The sequence below is a fragment of the Triturus cristatus genome, chromosome 11 (genome assembly GCF_964204655.1).
Source record: "Triturus cristatus chromosome 11, aTriCri1.1, whole genome shotgun sequence".
NCBI lineage: Eukaryota > Metazoa > Chordata > Amphibia > Caudata > Salamandridae > Triturus > Triturus cristatus.
Window position 1 is genome coordinate 1,062,640,853 of NC_140594.1, and position 20,811 is coordinate 1,062,661,663.

A 20,811-nucleotide genomic window follows, 5' to 3' on the forward strand; every position below is an offset into this window, starting at 1 on the left:
ACTTTTTGTGTCCGTTTGTAGGATTTATGGAGGTACATGGCTTCCCTGTTGATGAAAACATAGGCACCAACGAGATAGTTAGAGAGGTACTATTTGTGTTTAGCTTGAAGTTAATTATTATTGAAAGCATTGTGAATATTATTATTTTTTTTGTAATTAAGTTTCCCAGGCCAACAGACTAATTGTGCTTTTTGATTTTTTTTTACTTGTGTGTAAAACTTTATTTGATTAAATTAAGTGTATATTGATATTGAGGTCAATAAAAAAAATGTAGTATGGTTTTTAAAACAAAAAAAAAAGCCTAGAATGGAGGTCTATTTTTGTAAAACAAAAAAACTGTGACATGAAGGAAGCTTCTGCCAATGTGCTGCAGGGACATTTTCCCTTTTCCCGTCCAGAACCAGTAAAATCAATATCAGAAGCCCCCCTCAACTGGCGGTAATTTGGATACGTAGAGTCTGGCGGCCCGAGCTTATAGGCAGCTGCCTACATTTTAGACTCACAAGCCAGCAGAGGCTCTGCCTTCCAACACCAGGTGACTCCTTCACCACCAAATGAAGTTGGGGAGCCGCTGGTATGAAGGTTCAGTATACTTGGTGGATGTGTACTTTTGACCACTCGCTAAATGAGCTCTTATATCTGTCTGATTGTATGTATTTTCTGATGAATAATGATAAATGAAAAGTATATCTATTGATTCTTGTTGTTGTTGAATTGTTTGAAATGTCTAAAAAGGGCTCCATTAAGTTTTGAAGGCTTCTTCAATGGATGTCAGGTACCGCTTTGGCTGTGCTAATGAGTTTTACTAGAGTGGAGCCTTTTCAAGGTAACTTTGGGTTAGGTGTTTCCACAAGTTTCTGCTTCTTGTTAAACTGGATACTGTAGACAAGTCAGGGTGAGTGATGCAGCCTCAGGGGTTTGGGAATGTTGATGTTGGGTTTCAGGTTATGGTTTAAAGAGTCCAAGTTGATGTGAACTAGGCGGTGGTGGCAAAATACCCGTATCCTAATCAAGTGTACCAATGGGAATGTCTTACAAGGAGCATGCGCCACCACCTGATTGTAAACTCATAATGCAGGCGGAGCTGATTGAGAACATATTATAGCTTCCATCGTTCTCAGGATGCATACTGCTGAGAGGGACCAGTCTCAGAATTTCCCTGGATTGGATGAGGCCTACCCTTTCTCATTAAAGTCCCTGAGACCCCTCCCTAAATGACTCTTTGTGGTTGGACCAGGCTATCTGCTAAGGTGCAATACAATAAGTGGCTTTGTGGACTGTCAGGTCATATACACTTCCTAAGTGGGAAGAGAAATCTTTTAGAGAACAATCATAATTGCCTCTCTTGAAATAGTGATTTGCCCTCATGTAATTAATGACTTTAACTAGAAAGAGTAGGACTCAGTGAGATGCAGAGCTCAGCTGCTTCGAGTATTCAATACAGCAATCACTGGTGCTGTTCATGAATAAAATTTGCAGAGATAATGGTGGCGGCCTACCATAAACCATTAACACAGAGATGCCATGCATCAATTTTCTTTACACTTTTGTAAAATAAAATATTTGGAACTGTACAGAGGTGCACTTTACCAATCACACATGCTTAGTTCTATCATCGTTCACAGATTTATGAATCGAAATAACTGGTACTTACCATTCCACATTATTACAAACAGGAGAATTTCTAAAAGTAACACTGTAGTTTGCCTCAACAATTATACACAGCACCGTGGTGTGGAAATTATAAAAAGAAACTCTTCAACACCATACAGGACAAACTGTAACAACTTAGGAAACTATATAGAAGGGGTTAGCATCTCATGCAAGGATTTCCATACTTATGGAAAGATGAAACAAAAAACACCAATTACCTGAAGCTTTCCCTTCTCATAGGCCAATTTGTTTTTACTGTTCGTCAGCTCTGATAAGGCCTGCTCCACCTGCTGCCGTGCATGCTGTTAAAACAGATGAAACTTATGAACCAGTGGCACCAGCCAGCAGACACCACAGAAACAGAGACAGGAACTGGTTCCAAAATATCCATGAAGCCACAAATAGCCAATGCTGGTACACAGCTGAGATATCAACTTACAAAACAAAAGCTGACCTCATACTTAAGACTTAATTAAAGAGGCGGCTTGATTGACCAATATTTCCTTGAAAATGATGCACTCCTTCCTCCTCATTGGTAGTGATCAGGCACAGGTATTATTTTCAAGTAGCTTAGATCTGCAACTCCCTGAAGGTGTAGCATAAGCTTGTGGCATACCCCATCAGCATGTGCTGTTTATTCTCCATTACTGCCACTTTTTATAGTTGGGCAGGTGCCATGTACTTTGCTGTGGACTTTATTTAGGCATACTATGTACTTTAGTTTGGGAGCACTGTTTCAAGATCGGTTTACCTAAGGCTAATGTAAAAAGGTAGTGCTGCTTAAAAGCCTTTGTTTCCTGCTAACCTCAAGGCCACCTGATGCTTGTCTGTTGTTTATGTATGTAAACTGTCCTAAATGGAGGCGCAGATTAGTTAAAAGCCATCTATGTCCTGCCGATTTCAAGGTCATGTGGTATGGTTGCTTGCTGTTTCTTTTTTTCCAATTGCCATGCCATCTAATTCAAGTCTTCCACTACCTGCATCAGTTTCCAGCCAGTGACATCATTCTAATGACAGGAGACACTCAATCTTCAGGAAGGGCTCCAGTGCTTAATGTGTTTGCTTACTCAACCTTCAATTTCCTGCCCTAGTCTCCTACAAGAGACAGCCTTCTAATTGACAGGAGACACTCAGTACCCTTATAGAAGTCTCCAGATAAACACTTCTAGGACACCTATAAATACTGCTTTAAAACTCAGTCACATGCTTGGGTTCGAGGATCAGTCTTGAGAGAGCGGTGTCTCCCATCAGCGATGTCCTTGGGTTCTGACCTCCCCACAGCCTGCGATAAGAATAATATGGATATCTTCACCTGGAACCTGGGGAGCAGCAAACCCGGAACCTGGTCAAACAGCCTGGACTAAGACCATCTTTTTGCTGCTTTAATTCTCCAGCTTTTCCGGCCCATTACACTGACATCAGGTCAGTCCACTAAGTGGGCGCATCTAATTTTGGTATTCCCTTTTTCTTCAAGAACACGCTAGAATAAGAAAGCATGGGGCAAAGGAAAATGACAAGTTGTGTGAAGTAACACTTCGTTAGAGACTGATAAAGATTTCAGAATCATCTGCGCAAAGGCTAAAGGATACACACTCGAGATTCAGCGCAGGGCTCTGTGCTCAAACATGGACTCAAATTCCTTACAGCAAATCTTACTTGTACGTCTGATTAGGGACTTACACCTCGGGCTGATTGTAAAGCACTAATGCATGGTTGTCTGAAATGATTGTGTTCTTGTTGCTTAGTGCCTATCCTGACTGAAGGAGAGCGCCATGCCACCAGAACTCGAGGAGTCCTTCTCAGAAGGATTAACACCCCCTTGCATCCTTTTCATTGTAGCTCCAAGGTACACCAGAACCATCACTCTATCTCTCTCTCTCCAACCCCTCTGTCCCCAGGGTAAGTCACCAGTATTAGTCATCTCTAGTTATGCGAAGGATTAACCTCAAGGGGAAAGTAGTGGAAGAAGCAAATCTGCAGATGTCCAGGGAATGTAGGTGAGTGGGCCTTGGCGTGACAGTTTGTTTCTTCTTACACCACCTTCAGCCAGCTAAATTTTTCTCATGATGGAATAGCGCCAGCCTTGATGTCAGTAACTGGTGGAGTGCACTGTATAAGTGAAGAAGGTCTTATGCTTCTACCAGCAGGTGACATGTTAGGAAGGGCATTGCCTATGGACTTCGGTGCTTCTGGTCCGGGAATAGCAGTCTATAGTGATGTGGACTTCCCTCTTGCCGCACTCTGCTTGCTTGCATCTCTAGAGATGCTCAAGCCTGGTTGTGATAGCTGCTATAGTGAGTTAGTGAGTTGAGCACATTTTCACTTAGGCCTAAGAAACAAGGACTTGCAAGAAGATCTTATAATTCCAAGCCAACATCATGAAATATTTTTTTAAACCATGCATTCCCTCCAAGTGCCTCTCAATCGGTTATTTCCTCTCACTTAAACCAACTCCATGTCCTTTTGCAACCCTGTCCTTTTCTGCTCACGCCTTTACTGTTTCCACTCCTCCAAATGCATCCCTGTCCATCTTGCCACCTGGTGCTGGGGAACCATTTTGAAACTTCGCCGTTCCCGTCCCATTTAGTTCAAACCATCTCCTCCTCATATATCCTTTCCTCTAATGCTAGTTTGTTCAGGGTGAAAAAATTACATATACCAAAACATTTGTGCACACCAGACTCCCAATAAACCACTGTGTCAAGTAATAACCTACTGGCAATGTCTAAATCTCAACTGGACACTTGCACTTCACATTCACCAACCAACACCATGTGCATGTACTTCCAAATCTGCCAGGATTTATCATACCCCCATTTAGTCACAACCACCACGGTGCCAACAATCAAGCAACTTGGAGATGTCCTTCTCTAACCAACACACATCTACAACCCACTTCCATGGGCGTCTCCCTCTGTAGCATACAAGAAACGTCCTCAGTCAGGCCACAAGATCTCAAACCTCTTAGGTTTGTGGATAAACACATTCAGACAGCCTCCTAGCACTACAGTCAGGTACTCCTGGACAGTCAGCAAGCCAAAAGAAGACTTAATTGACCCAGTTGGGCAACACAAATGGATGTAACACCAAATGCTTCAAATATGCACTACACTGATCCCTTCAGATATTATTAGAAGCAGTTATGTGGAGGATGTCGGAATGGTACTTATCTGAAATGTCCGTAAATAAAATCCTGGAACTACAAGTATACATAGGCCTTCAATCCGAGGGGCCTGTTAAAATCCCCATTATTTCACTGCATGGAATAAACATTACCAGGGTAGGCCAGACTGAGGTTTTGGCTGCTTTGTGTAACAGACATTTCTGTATAAAAAACAAAACGTGTAATTCAGATGGGCCAGGTAAGTTTCCTTACCAAGCCCCTCAGTATTTACAGGCCACATAAGAGGGGCCATAGTTGGTTGGATCGAGCCCAACCATATATGTGGCGAAAATTAGATTACAATTTAACTAGTGCAGGCAGTAGAAAATGCCCAACATTGCATGTGCCAATTGGGGGTCAAGACATAGATTGAGGAGGTGGCAGTCCGTGCCCAGTTACACAGAGAAAAACAGGTGAAGGAGGAAGGTAAGTTAATTTCAGAAATGAGATTAAAGAAAAAGGCATTACATAGGGTAAAAGGCATACATAATAATATTTAATTATAGATGCTTCACATTATAAGAAGGGGTATTATGGTTATTTACATGTTGAACGCATACAAATATTTAAAGTACAAACAAGCAGAGTAAAGAATGTGGAAAGCCGCATCCGTCGGCTGGCATCATTGCATTTGTCCTGCACTCGAATCTCACTGCCAGGATAGCGCAGAATAGCTGCCCTAAGGAGCCTCGGCCAATGTATATGTCTCTTTAAAGCTGACATTCTACCTGCTGCTGCTCCATTGAGGCCAGTCGATCCATCAGGCTCCTGTTCTCGTCCTCCTGAAATTGCAGTGTGCTCTGCATGGCCTCCAGATCAAGCTGCAAAGCATCAGACATCATGAGTGATATGACCTGGACATATGCCCTCCCAAACCTTCCCCCAGTGCAGAAAGGTGTTTAGGCTTTGCAAGGATCAACAAAGCCCTTCACCTCTAAGACTATCTGTGCCAGTGGTGCATGGTTACAGATGATTTCAGCTTCTTACTCTGAAGACAGGCAATGGACGCTCAGGAAACCTAATGGGGACACGGAGCTACTACATTCTAAGAATGGAAGATTTACGGTCAGAGCTGTATATATGTGGGGTCCATTCATCTCACAGACTGATTATTGTCTCAGAGAATGTAACAGTGAGAATACAGACTAACAATCCTGTGATTCTGTGCAAATCACTTAATCTGCCCGTGCCTAACAAAAAAAAAAAAAACAATTAATGTGTGTCCTCATGTAACGTAACCGGTGCTATGTAAAGCGCTCTGATACCTGATTGGATTCAGGTCAAGTTCGCGCTATATAAAACTCTGCAAAAAAAACAATGGATTTGCAGTGGTCCATAGGTTTTACCCTATGTACCACATACCTTTTAAACCTCTACAGTTTCTAAGCTACGAGATAGGTACTTGTGACTTAGGGAATTCAGCACACAGAATATCAAATATTTCAGCTCTAACAATGGAAGACTTGCTCTACCGCAGAATATCTCTGGAGAATGGAACTGAGTTACCGAGTCTCTCAGCTCACATACAGGTGGGTCAAATAATTTAATAAAGAGAATACAGCCTCTTATCTCTAGAGCTGGAAACCTCAGAGGCACATGGGTATATAGCATTTAACCTGTAAATTGTGGTACTCATGGTGGTTCGCCATTGGCTCTGGAAATTTTACTATTGGGATACCAAAGTTCTTGCCTCTAGCAATGAAATACCTTTGGAGACTGGAACTTGGTCACTGACTGGACTCTGCTCACAGGCAGATGGCTCAAGCGTATCTACGAAATAGGACTACGCATTTCAACCTCTCGAATTTGATGGATCAAAGGCAAATGTTAGAGCTTGATAGCTTTGAGATGGGCACTGGTGGAGAAAGAAAACTTCTCACCTCTATGACCATGAAAGTTGTTCATGAATAGAGATATGCTTGCCTCTATGTTCGAATATCTTTGTCGACTGGCACAGGATTACAGAGTCTCTCATCTCACAGACTGATAACTTAGGGAATTTATCACGGATAACACCCCAAATGGCGGCAAATAGCATGCTAGTCAAGCATCATTTTAACATATCATAAAATAACAGGATTGTTCTTAGGAAGAAGAGAACACATGCATAGTTTTCACCACAATACTAGTAGTGCTCACAGGATGTACAAAAAGCAACAGAACAGTGTGTTACCAATAACATTGGCAGAAGACATAGAAGGCGACAGCAACCTTTTCTGATTCTAAATAAAGTGCGGCAACTGATGACGCTGGCAAATGAGGGAGCCTGCTAAAGTGCCAGAGACACAATTCCTTATCGTCCACAGTAGCTTCTTGCATGCAAGAACATATGGAATATATCACCTTATTTTAAGCTTCAATGTAAAGAAAATGTGCTGAAGGTATAACAGTGCCCATAGATCCTGATGAACAAGAGTGTGTGGGAGCCTTGGGACCACATCTTCTGAGATTGGAATGGATAGGACCCAGAGCAACTTGTTTGGAGCTACCGAGTACAGGTGTGTGGGATCCACCATACTATTGGGTAATACGAGTGTGTCGAATCCACAATATTGCCGGGTAAACCTGGATTGTGGAATTCCAGGTAATAGGGGTGTGTATGATACACAATACCACCAGGTGACAGGAGTATTTGGGATCTACATATACTACTGGGAAATAGCGGTGTTTAGGCTCCACAAAACTATTGGGCAATAGGTATGTGTAGAAGTACTAGTGAGTAATAGGGGAGTGTGGGATCTAAAATACAATCAGTTAATATGGATGCATTGGATCCACAATGCTAGCAGGTAATACGTGTGTATGGGATCCATTATACTACCAGGTAACGATGGTGTGGAGGATCCACAATTTGTAGGTACTCATTCGAAGTAATGTGTTTATTTGGAAGCCCCTCACCTTGCACTCTGTTAGCTCAGCTTCTAGTTTGTCCCGGTCCTCAGTGATCTCATTCAAGGTTTTGGTGTTCTGTGATGGAAAATGGCAGAATGGTTTAATCATCAAAAGGCAGGAGTGTGAACATCCAGAAACAAAGTGGAACCAGGACAACAGATGGTTACAATAGACAGGGCATCACGCCAAGCTACAAGAAATATTCCACGAAGGCAGGGCAATAAGGCTAATAAAACCGAGCCTAGACTACCAGCTAAACAACCCAGTGATGATGATAATCCAGACAGAGAGGGATACAAGTTCAATGAAAGTGATACTCAAACAAGGGACATTAAAACCAATAGGAGGATTTTTCTGTCTAAAAGACCAAAGCCAATTAAGCTAATGCATCAGAGCCATTGAAAGGAGCAGTGTGGAAAGGCACCAAGGCTAGAAAGAAGGATGTATGAAGAATGATGAGAGCGACGGGAGGAAAGGAGTACATAGCAACTAGTTCATGAAAATCAAGTACACAGTGAGAAGCAGCCCCAGCATAGCAACTTGGATAGAGCAGAATCGTTAGATGTAAAGTAGTTGGACTATGAAATATCTGCTGGTGGTTAACCAGGCACAGCAGACTGATGAGTGTAGAACTGACCCTCTCATCTGACTGTCCTCTCTTGCCAGTGCTACCACCTCCACATCAAATATCACAAACGTGATATGTCTCCTAGCAAACGACACCGGAGACACTCATATGAAACCCACTTTTAAAGGGCACCTCCTTCTCACTCTCGTCGCTCTCTATCTTGGTGTCTATTTTTTGCCAAACACTAATTTTCTGTGTACCTCTCCCTTCATAAATGTTGCCTATGATTGTCTTTGATCCATCCTTGCTTTTAGTCTCCTTGCCCATTTGTGTCTAATAATTCCTTCTTCCACAAACCTTTCTCACGGTCTCCTCATAATGACAACTTTTAATTCCACAAGAACCACTGAATTTCAGTCAACGGGTTAGGTGCCTCATGTTTTTCCTTCTTATAGTGGCTTGTCTTTTTCACCTGATATCAGACATACTGATTTGTACATTACATACAGAAGGAAGCGAGGGAAAGATGTAACATAGGCTGAATTTCCTTTCATTCTTTCCCCCTACCTCCTGCAGAATACTATCTTTCTCCTTCAGAAGAGCATCTCTCTCCTTCATAGTGGCTTCCAGGTCATCACGGAGATGGCCAATGGTGGACTCCATCAGCGTCTTTCTCATGGCCATCTTTTCCTCAGCAAGGTGCTGGTTCTCAACACACTGCGAATGCTCTGCTTGGAGAGAGGACCTGAAAGCGGGAAAGGGACCAGATTTGAGTAGAAGCCATTTGACACCTGAACAGTAAAGAATACCGGATTTGCACTTTGGCTGGGAAGGAAATGAAAGGGGCAGGCAACATGTATGAGGGTAGTTACAGATGGATAAAGTGGCATGTAGTGCTACCTAGAAAGTGATAATATTGAAATTGTGCATCTCCTTATAATGGACAGTTTAAGGTGGGTAAAGTGAATAGCAACTGGCAATGAAGGATTATACTAGAGTAAATGGATATGGGTGGTAATGGACAGCATTAAGGTTCCCAGAAGAATATGTGATCAAAGAAGGAAATTAAAGGGGGGTAGGGATTTACATGTTGGTAGTTAGTGACGGACTAATGAGCAAGGACTTGATCCTGGTCATCTACAATACTCAAAAGGTACATGGCCTTGCATGTGGAGAGTGAATGATGTTCAAAAGCAATAGCAGGTGTTACAGAATGAGAATGAATAGAACGGTGGGTAGCAAAGGACAGGAAGAAGGTAGCATGAAGGGCATATTGCTAGTGAAGATGGAGACTGGGATAGACCTGAGGAAATTAAGGATGTGCAAGCTGGATGATGACAGGCACATGGAAAGTAAATGGGTGCAGGGTCATAGGGGCAGTGAAACATAGCAGAAAGGTATTGACATAGGGAGAGAAAAGAACGATGAAGAGACAGGGAATGCACATGGGTAGTGATGGATGTGGAAAATGATTAGTGATTGATGACAGATGGGGACAGGGCATTTGTACTGGAACATGGAAAAGAATGAAAAAAGTGGTATATGAATTGCAGAGGACGGGGAAAGGCTGCATGATGGCGAAAGAGTGCAGTGACTAGTACATGGACAATGGAAACTGTTAAAGCTATTGAAGCTGAAGTAAAAGATGGTAGATGGATAATAAAGTTTGAACCATGGAAATAGAGGTACAAGGACGAGTCTCCGAACCTGCACATGAAAGGAGAACAGGAGAGTGAAGCGTACATGCATTGGGATTTGGCAATAAAGAGTGGAGGGGAAAGACTAGGCAATTGATCTTTTTTTTTTTTAAAGCAGCACATTGGTAGTGGGGTTAATGATATCTGTAACTTGAACCCTCTGCTTGCCCAGCTTCCCCCATAGCTCACAGCTCTTTCTCTAGTTTGTTCCGCTCGCTCTGGGCAGACTTCAGCTCTGCTGTGATGTTCAAACGAGCAGCATCCAAGAGCAGATCTTGTTCATGAAGCTTTTTAGCCATCTTCTCCTGCTCGGCCTGTGGAGGTGAGAACAGGAAAACTGTCACAACAAACTGTAAATCCAAAGCCGAACCATGGAAACAGAGGATAAAATAGTCAAACTGTAATCTGTGAGGCTGGGGCAAAGGTATACGTTTGAAGAAAGAGGGTCATTTTAGAAACCAGTTCATGGTTTGGTCCCTCTCATCTATCAGGAACTAAGGAAAAACAATTATCTTCAAAAAGTATCAATAGTAATTCTAAATTAAAAAGAGGTGTGATTTACTGCAAAAAGAAAGTTACTGGTCCTGCAAAAAAAGATTAGAAAGAGTAAAGTTAGAAGTAGTAGCATCCTTTAAGTGCTTAATAAATTCACACTCTTCATGGAGCTGGGTTTTTACCTGCTGACAGTAGCACATATCAAATATTGTTAACACTCTAGCAACAGACAGCTTAAGACCTTAAGTATTGAGTTAACAAACTTATAAGGTTGATGGCTATCCTGCACCAGCATGCAGAACCTGGTCACCCAAATTATCCTAGCTCTATCCAGGATCATGTTTCGACCCGGTTTCAGGGCTCAACCGGGTTGAAACACATAGAAATTAATGGGGCCAGGGACTTAAAATAGAGCCACGTAGGTAATAGTGTTAAATTAAATTAATGTGTTTATTTTTACTTTTCAAATATATATATACAAAGCTATTTAAATGTTAAAAAATGTAAATATCATTAAAAAAATAGTTTATGATCAAATATTTTAATACCTACTCTTATTAGTGTTATCATTTTTCAATAGCATAAAGCAATGAGAAGTAGTACTTTTGTGTTGGAATCAGGCATTACTTAGTAAGAGTAGTTTTGAAGAAGTGGTGGCACCTACAAGCACTGAGGGAAATGCAATTCCTGGATTTCAGAACTCTCAGGTTTTGGGAATTCGTAGGCTTGAGAACTAACTAGTATATCTGATGATATTACAGGAAGTGAAGTCACAAAAAAATTATATCAATGATAACATGACAAGTGACTCATGAAATAATAACATATTAATAAAAAAGGCTTTGTCAATGCCAATAGGTCTGGCTTATGAATGAAAGTACCTCATGTGTCACTGATGGATTTAGGCATCCAATAGGTCATCCTACATGTATGAACTCTGTCACTCATCTTTGTACTCATGAATCCATTCATCCATCCATCGCTTCATTCTTGCATTCATCCTTGAACAAAATTTCAGTTGAAGCATGGCCACCACATTTAGAATCGACGTGTTGGCCATCTTGGTATGGTTAAACAACAAGACACTATGGGCAACAGCATTCCATCATGGTCTCCTGGTTTAGAGGGAGTGGCCAGGTGGGATTCGGCACACTTCAGATGAAATGAGCGGCAAGCAGGTGACCCGCACTTCATGGATGAGCAGTAGTATCGTCTCGAGAATATTGAAATAAAAAGATGAGCAGAAAGGGAAACTATAAAAGCAAAAAATTAAAAACTAGAGGACTGGCCAACCAGCCCTGACACAGAAGGATGCTCATTTTCAGGTAGATGTACACAAATGATCAGAAAATGCAGTCATGGACTGAACCATTACCGCATGCAATACGCTGAAATGGATGAAAGCAGAGTGTAAATGACACCCCGACAGACCAATGGCAGAAAAGAGCTCACCAAAGGCTCTCTAGGTATACTCTGTACTTATAAAGATACATGCTTATATATATTAATGCATGTATTACTTAATGATTTTCTTTGTTACAAGATCCTGACAGACAGCTAAGAGGGGATTTTAGCAAGAATTATTACACTGCACATCTTCTCTTTTTATGGTTTATCAGAGGTGCTAGCCAATAGGAAAAGACTTCCCAACAAAGGTCATTTGTGACATTTCATTCAAGAAAATAACTATCTGTAGGCTTTAATACAAATAAACAACAATCCATCCTTACACACCTATTGACTTTAACATATGCGTTTCACAATCAATGTCGGCCAGCTACAGTGAACATAACTTTTCATAATAAACAGATCACATCTATGGCATCCAAAATATTTATCCTAGTGAAACCTTCAGGCCTCTAGCAGTTTTCATTTGACTGTCACCATAGCCAACTCAGACTGACTATGTTGTTTATAAGCCTTCCCACAAGTCAGCAATCAGACATACCATAATAAAATTACAAATATGTACACAATACAGTTGTCCAAACAATATAAATTCCCTACTAATAGAGACTAATAAGGATTAGCATAGTGCAAATCGTCTATCCCCACGGTTTGTTAGGATGGGTCACAAGCACCAAAACCCTTGCCTACTAAGGTAATCTGCGAGATTACATGTAACAAAGTACCTACCTCCAGGCTTTAGCACAGGGTAATAATTCACCCTTAAACATCTTACGCTTTACAGTTTTAACACATGCCATTCACAAAACGCTACAAAGGCCTACTTGTTTTGAGATAACTTTGCCTTATGAACAGACTACAAATAAGGAATTTATATAACTTTTCCCAATGAACTGATAAGGCCTTTACCAATGGCTGGACATTATATACAACACAGACCAACTGAAGTGTGCATAAACTGACAACCATCATGCATAAAGTTGTAAAATTAGAAATATGTACAAAACTACAGTTAGCAAAACAATACACACAACCCATCTCAAGAAGGTCTAACAAGACTCAGCACCCTGAAATTCTACTCCCTGTGTTTGCCAGAGTGGTTGACGAACACCAAAAGACTCATCACACTGGAAACACCCAGGATTTGTCAGAATGGAGGCCAACGCCTGCTTGTGAGCTCCAACCGCATGCCCCCTCTCCTTTTTTGATTTTGCCCTGGGGAGGTGGTGGTCCCCGGGGATGCAGGGGGGTCTGCGCACACCCCGCATTTTTCAAATTATAGCACCGGGGAGGTGGCGCCCCCACTCCCCCCCCCCCAGACTGCGGGGGTGGGAGCTGCGCAGCCCCCCCCCCCTGCACTGGGGGGCCCTGCACAGCCCCCCACATTCTTTAAACTTGAAGCCCTGGGGCTGGGGGGCCCAAGAGGCCCCCTATTATTGAATAAATAAGCCCCAGGAAGGTGGTGAACCATGGGTCAACAGAGTAGGCCATACGGGCCTCCCCGGATTTTTGGTTAAAGAAGCCCCGGGAGGTGTGGTGGTCCATGGGGCATTATAAGCCCCAGGAGGGGGGGCTGTGCACCCCCGTCCTTTATTTGCATAATGCCCCCGGGACCTGGCCCACCTCGGGGGGTTTGCGATAATGAAGCGCGGGAACCGGTGCTTCCTTTCTTTAAAAAAATTGTCTGGATACGCTTATCCAGCCGAAAATTTAAAACAAAGAAATGGCCCTGGGGGATTCTTGTGGGACCCCATCAAGATGCCTTGGGGTCAGGGTGTCCCTACACTGCCCCCTTGTCTTTTTCACAATTTTTTCCTGTGCCTCGGTTCAACCGAGTCACAAGAAGGCTGCCAACACTTCCTGGTTTGAAGTTTTGGCAGCCTCAGCACGAGATCAGGAGGGGTTGCAGATGCTCCACGTCTTTAGATATACAACTGGAAATGTCTTTAATTAAGTACGTACCTACTGAGCGGATTTACACCAAATCACAAAGAGGCACTTCCCTGAAACATCTACCTTCCTGCCAAATTTGGTGTAATGCAGTTCAGGCTGTAGCCTTGTCTAAAGTTTTCTATGGAAATTAACATGGGGAAAATGCATTTTGGGACTCCCCCCTTTTTCTCAGCCCCCGCTTGACGGATCACCCCGAAACTTTCAAGACAGTAGCTGAATTGATCGTCAAACTAGTTTTGAACATTTTGCGAGGATGTATTAAAACAAAGCAAAAGTACTGTCAATTGAAAAAACGCTCTATCTATGGAAACTATACCTACCTACTCGTGACCACCTGTAGGTAATATTACTTACACACACCTAGCACACACACAAACACACATACGCACACACACTTAGAGTTAGGAAAATGTTTCCATAGGAAAACGATTTTCTGGCTTGCCTGTCTCTTTGGTGCCAGTTGACGAATATTCACAAAACTTTTCAAAACAACTGTCAAGTTAGGTCTTGTTGTGTACAGAACGTTTTGGGATGATCCATCAAGCTTGGGCCGAGAAAAAGGAGCGTCAAAAAAAGGTGGAGGAGGAGCCTAGCGCGCAACCAAGATGGCCGCGTAGGCTTGTGGCTCCCGAGGGCCTCCGCAACCTCCCACGTCTATCCTGTCATAATCCTGATCTTTTCGACGGGCTTTTGTCTATGATCTTACGCTAAGGTGCCACTCGTTTTCCAAATCGAAATTGGACTCCGGGAACCTGGTTTTTTGGCGACCTGAAGTTTGCGGCCTTCTCCGGCTTTGGTCCCGGACTCGGGTTGGTGAGGTGCCCGGCTGCGAAGTGAACAACAGCGGCATGCCAGGCTGGGCCTGCCCTGGAACTCGTACTTTCACTTTCGGTTTCGAGTTGACTGACCGAAACTGTTGAGGAGACATCGGGAGAGCTGCACCGAGTGCGGAGTGCCAAGCCTGGACATCAGCTAGCGGCCCGGATCCCTGGGCCTTCCTCCGGGTGCTGGAGGGTGCTGACCTTGCTGATCGCCAACGATGACGACAAGAGTGGATGGCGACAAGCTAAAACCCAAATCTACCCGGAGGGGAGCCTATTCTCAGGCCAACAATATGGACCGCTATGCTCAGCCAAAGGGATCCCCTAGTGGATCACGTAAATCGCCTGAGCCGCCCAAGGAGGCCTCGGGCGCATCACCCAAATTGACTCTGCTGGATGTCATGGGGGCCATCGAGGAGGTGAAGGTGACCGTGAACCAGCAACTGGATACTCTGGCCAACAAGTTGGACTCGGTGCTGATCGATGTCACCTTGGTCAGAGCAGACCTGTCGACAACCAACGACCGGGTCGACTCGTTGGCCCAAGCGACGTCGAGCCTAACGATGGATGTGGCCGCTTTGCAGACGACGGTGCGGAGGTTGTAGCTCGCAAGCGATCTGACCGAGCGTCGCCTCGAGGACTCTGAAGGCAGGGCCAGGCGGAACAACGTCCGCATTATCGGCGTGCCCGAACGATCGGAGGAATCTGCTGTGGACCTCTTTGTGGAGGATCTAGTGGTGACTCATCTAGCACCCAAAGGGCTGAGCAAATTCTTCGCCGTGGAACGGGCCCACAGGGTTCCAGGGGGTGCGCCTAAGGTGGGTTCCCCCCCGCGGCGATCATTGCCCGACTTTTTAATTTTCGGGATAGAGACGCTATCCTGCAGGCGTCGAGGGTGGCGGGGCCATTACGATTTGAGAACTCTAATGTTAGCTTTTACCCAGACTTTACGCAAGCGGTTCAAAAGCAACGGATGGGTTTCTCGGCCATCAAACGGCGCTTGAGAGACATGGACTTCAAGTATGCGATGCTCTTCCCGGCTAGGCTGCGAGTCGAGCTAGATGGTCGCTCACACTTCTTCGACCGGCCGGAGGCGGTGGGAGAGTGGCTGGATGCCCTGCCCAAGAGTCGGGAGCCGGAGGGGCGGATGACGGAGAGCGGAGAAGGTTCGCCGGAGTAGGAATGGAACTGTGATTCTGGCGCTGGACTGCTTTGGTAACGTTTTGCGCCTGTGGCTGCACCGGACTCCAGTTGTTGACACTTTGCCCCGTGGTGTTTGGAGGTTGCGGGGGGCTTGCTGGGGCCCTTTCCTCCTTCTGGGGTTCTTTTTTTTTGTCCTTTTTGTAGTGAATTTTATAATGGGGCGACAGGCACACTGCAGGTTGGGGGGGCTGTTTGGGCTCACGCAGGGGTGCAGGGAGGGGGGAGTTTTGTTGGGGTTGATGGGACGGGGTTGGGGATTGTTTGTTTGTTTCACAAGGCGGGATAATATTTCATGCTGTTCTACTATGATTGTGCCACCCGGGAGGGGGATGTTCTGTGCTGGGAGGGATGGGGGGTAGGGGGCTGAAACTTCTTTCCTGGAATGTGAATGGGCTGGGGGACAGGATAAAGCGGGGGGTAGTCCTGCAGTTTCTGAAACGTATCTCGCCAGACATTGTGTTCCTGCAGGAAACACACCTCATAGGGAACTCTTTCCATGCCATGAACAGACGAGGGTATCGCCTTCTGGCCCATTCTGGCTTCACCTCTGGCTCGAGGGGAGTGGGCATTTTGGTCAGGACCTCTCTCCCGTTAGTGGTGGATGAGGTGATCCACGACGACAGAGGGCGCTACGCTGCGCTGGTGGGGAGGTGGGAGGGTAGATTGATTACGCTGGTTACGGTCTACGTCCCGCCGGGCCTGCAGACGGCCACCTATGCTGATTTGGGACGTCTGCTGCTAGGGCTCCCGGGGGGGGGTGGTGGTCCTGGGGGGGGATTTTAACGCTGTTGTTTCCGGAGTTGAGGATCGATACCCCCCTAGGGACCTCCCTCGGGCCCAGAGTTGGTTGGGGGGCTTTCTGGATGCCCTGGGACTGATAGATTGCTGGCGGTTGAAACACCCTGGACAGGCGCAGTATACCTTCCATTCTGGGGCCCATGGTAGTCTTTCGAGGCTTGACTATATGCTAGTTCCTGCGGCCCAAGCTGGGATGATCGGGGAGGTGAGACACTTGGCACGCGGTATTTCAGATCACTCCCCCCTTTTGTTGCACCTGGATATCGCCCTGGGGGCGGAGGGGAGGGTGGCGCCGATCAACCCCTGGTACCTACGAAACCCCACGATTCGTGCAGACTTGGTCAAGTCTCTGGAACATTACTTTAAGGACAACGTGGGGTCGGTGTCTTCCGCCATCTCCCTTTGGGAGGCCTTTAAAACGGTGCTCAGGGGACAGGCCCTATCTCTCATTTCCTCCACCAAAAAATGCGCTGCGCAGGAGGTTGTTCGGCTAGAAAATGAGATTACTGAGTTGGAGAGTGAGTTGGAGCAAGGTGTAACGGATGACAGATTGCATATCTTGGAGCTCAAGCAGGCCGACTACAAGGCGCTGGTTACTGAATCTGCTAGGAGTGTGAGCAGGGAGCAACAGGGACGTTTGTATGATATGGGTGATAAGGCCGGGAAATTGATTGCTTGGTTGGATAAGAAGGAGAGAGCGAGTCGAGTGGTACCGGAGGTTGAGAGGGTGGACGGTGTGCGTGTGACGGACCCCGGTGATATAGTTGATTGCTTTGCGGAGTATTTTCACGGGGTCTACTCTCCGGTCTCGGAACGCTCGGAGGAAGACTCTCGACTGCTGCTTCGGGACGTAGCTCTGCCCTCCTTGTCCGATGAGGATAAAGTAGTGATGGATGCGGCCCTGTCGCCAGATGAGATTGCTTTGGCCATCCGCTCGATTGCATCGGGCAAGGCCATGGGTCCTAACGGACTCCCCATTGAATTATACAAGTTGCGCCCAGATGTTATTGCGCCTTATCTCAGGGACATGTTCCTTGAGGCTAGGGCAGCAGGCTCTCTCCCCTCTGACCAACGTCTCGCTACCATTGTTGTTATCCATAAGGAGGGGAAGCCCCGGGATCGATATGCTTCTTACAGGCCCATCTCCTTGTTAAACGCGGAACCTAAAATCCTCGCCAAGGTACTGGCCAATCGTCTGATCCGGGTTGTGGGCGACCTGGTTCATCAGGATCAATCCGGCTTTATACCCCATCGCAATACCGCCTTGAACCTGCGGCGGTTGCATGGCGTCCTTGCTCGCGCACCATTCCTTCGTGAATCGGCCATCTTGGTGTCCTTGGACGCTACCATGGCGTTTGATACCCTGGAATGGCCATACATCTGGGCAGCATTGGCGAAGTTTGGTTTTGGCCCGGGGTTCATCGGTTGGGTGAAATTGCTCTATGACAATCCGCTGGCACAGGTAGTGGTCAACGGACGGGTATCGGCTCCCTTTGTCTTGGGCAGGGGCACCCGACAGGGTTGTCCGCTGTCGCCTCTCCTATTTGCGCTTTGTTTGGAGCCCCTTGCGGAGTGGTTGCGATGGGAACCCTCGATGCGTGGTCTTAGATGGACGCCGGAATACGAGGACCGGGTCTCTCTATACGCGGACGATATACTTTTGTATCTTGCATCGCCGTGCAAATCGCTCATCGTGTTGGTGGACGTTTTGAGCTCCTTTGGTCGCAACTCCGGATTGGTCATCAACTGGGCTAAGTCCTGTGTATACGTTCTTTCCGGGGAGGCCCCCCCCCCTTCCGCGGGGGTGCCCTATCCAGATTGCGACGTCGGGATTCACTTATTTGGGTATTTTAATAACACTGGACCCAGTGGCCCGCTACGAACGGAATCTTCTCCCCCCCCTCCAGCGCCTAAGGGCGGATGTGGCGGGTTGGCGGCGGCTGCCGCTTTCGCCACTTGGCCGGGCAGCGTTGTTCAAAATGATGTCGCTGCCACGCTTTTTGTACGCCCTACAGAACACCATGGACCTGGTGCCGGCCCGTTATTTTCGGGAGGTGGAGTGTCTCCAGCGTCGATTGTTTTGGGATGGGCGGCCGCGGATTGCTCTTGCCAAACTAACCCTGCCATGGTACGATGGGGGGGTCGCCCTCCCGGACATTAAGCGATACTACTGGGCCTCCCAGTTGGCTGCCGTCAATCACGGGATGTATGGCCCTGCTTTGAACCCGGCTTTTGAGATGGACAAATTGCTATTGCCGGGCAGTGACTATAATCGAGCATTATACTCGGGGTCCCTCGATGCGCGGTTGACGGGCCCGACACGGGTCGCGGTACAGGTGTGGCATGCAGCAAATGCGGCGATGGGGTGGAGGGATCGCTTGACTCGGGCTACACCATTGTATACATCTCAGCGCTTGGGCTATCTGTATACTACGAAAGGCTTTGAGAAGTGGGATACGATTGGTATCAGCACGGTAGGGGATCTCTGGACGAAAGGGAAATTCAAGACGTTCGACATGCTGAAAACTGAATATCAGTTGAATTGTAGGGAATACTATCGGTATGCTCAGGTTCATCATGCCCTGTGCTCCGTGTTTCCGGACGCGGCGGCTATTCCGGAGAATTCCCCGTTGGAGGACAGGGTCTTGGACGGCCATGTGCCGGATAGCACCATTTTGCTGATTTACAAGAAGCTTATTAATGATCGGGTGGGTTTGCTGGCCTCATTGCGGGAGACTTGGATTGCCGACGGTTTGGAGCTGGACGACGAGGATTGGGTGTCAGCGGTGGCCTCCCCGAAAGAGGTGGCTATCCCGGCCCGATTGCGGTTCGTCCAGCTTAAAATACTCCACAGAGTGTACGTCACGGGGCCTGGTTTGATGCGTATGGGATATTCGGTGGATGGGTTGTGTAAGCGAGGCTGTGGGCTACTGGGGAGTTTCCTCCATATCCTGTGGGAATGTCCGGAGGTGACTCGGTTTTGGTGCAGAGTGCATGCGGTGTTAGAAGAAGTCACGCATGTGGCCTTGTTGCCGGAGGCACGGCGATGTCTGTTGAATGTCTGGGAGCCTACTGATTACAATGCGACGCAGACGCAGTGGGTGACTCTGGGCTATATGGTAGCGAAGCGTGACATTGCGCAATTGTGGGGCTCCCAGAGGCCGCCCACGGTCAGCGAGTGGAAAGAACACATGGACTGGTGTATGTTCAGAGAGAAAACGGTGTACGTGGCGAGAGGCAAGCCTGGCAAGTGGAGTAAGGTGTGGGGTCCTTGGAACTCCTATCGCGGGGATATATGTGCCCCGCCTCAGACGCGTGAGATAGATGCCGCGCTGTCGCCCTAGCCCGCGCATTCCTGTACGCTCCTGCGACATGCGAGTTTGGTTTCTTCGGCCTTGCCCCCCTCCCCCTCTGTTTACCCGGGTTGGTTTACTCCCTCGACACGATGGGCACATGCTACTGCTCTAAAATTCCTTGCCTTGTGTGTTTGTTGTTTTTCGTTTCTTAAAAATATGAAACCTTTGTTTGTTCATGGACTGCAACTGCGGCCGACGGCAAGGATTTACACTCCAGTGACCCCCTTTTATGGCTTCAGCGACGTGAATGTTCCAGCTGTACCTAGGGTCACACTGCATTTTAGCGGCCGGCCTATTGGTTGTAGGCCCATACTTGTATTTCTCTGAAATTGTAATAAAGGTTTTTCCAAAAAAAAAAAAAAAAAAAGGTGCATTTTCCCATGTTAATTCACACAAAGTCTTTAGAAAGGCCTGCAGCCCGAACCACTGGCTGGAATTACACCAAAGGTGTCAGAAAGGTAGACTTGGTTATGCAGATAGTGCTTTTTATTATTTGGTGTGAATCCATTCAGTAATTTAAGAGAATAAAGTTGGTGATATCTCTGGCCGCAACGACTTCGAGAATAATAATGACCTCGGACAGGCAAATGCAGATTTCTGATTGGTTGGCAACACTTCAACCAGGAAGTGTTGTTATCCATCTTGAAACTCAGCTTCAATCTTTAAAAAAAAAGAAGAAAGAAAAGAGGGCAGGAATAGCCTGACCCCAAGGTCTTGGTCTCTGGGTCCCCCGGGACCCCACCAGGCCAAAAAAGCATTTTTTTTAATCATTGAGAGGTCATCAGTGATATCACTGACCAGATCT

At 46.2% G+C, this 20,811-nt stretch overlaps 1 protein-coding gene across 2 annotated transcripts in view; it reads right to left on the minus strand.

Moving 5' to 3' along the window:
- The window catches only part of CCDC150 (coiled-coil domain containing 150), a 343,163-nt gene that overhangs the window by 188,880 nt on the left and 133,472 nt on the right, over positions 1-20,811 (minus strand). For both annotated transcript variants that reach the window (XM_085635385.1, XM_085635384.1), the window contains exons 11-15: positions 10,163-10,287; positions 8,844-9,021; positions 7,715-7,783; positions 5,545-5,637; positions 1,872-1,955 (exon numbers count right to left, since the gene is read on the minus strand). In XM_085635385.1, the coding sequence (XP_085491511.1) occupies positions 1,872-1,955; positions 5,545-5,637; positions 7,715-7,783; positions 8,844-9,021; positions 10,163-10,287 (549 nt within the window). The remainder of the gene's footprint in view (positions 1-1,871; positions 1,956-5,544; positions 5,638-7,714; positions 7,784-8,843; positions 9,022-10,162; positions 10,288-20,811) is intronic.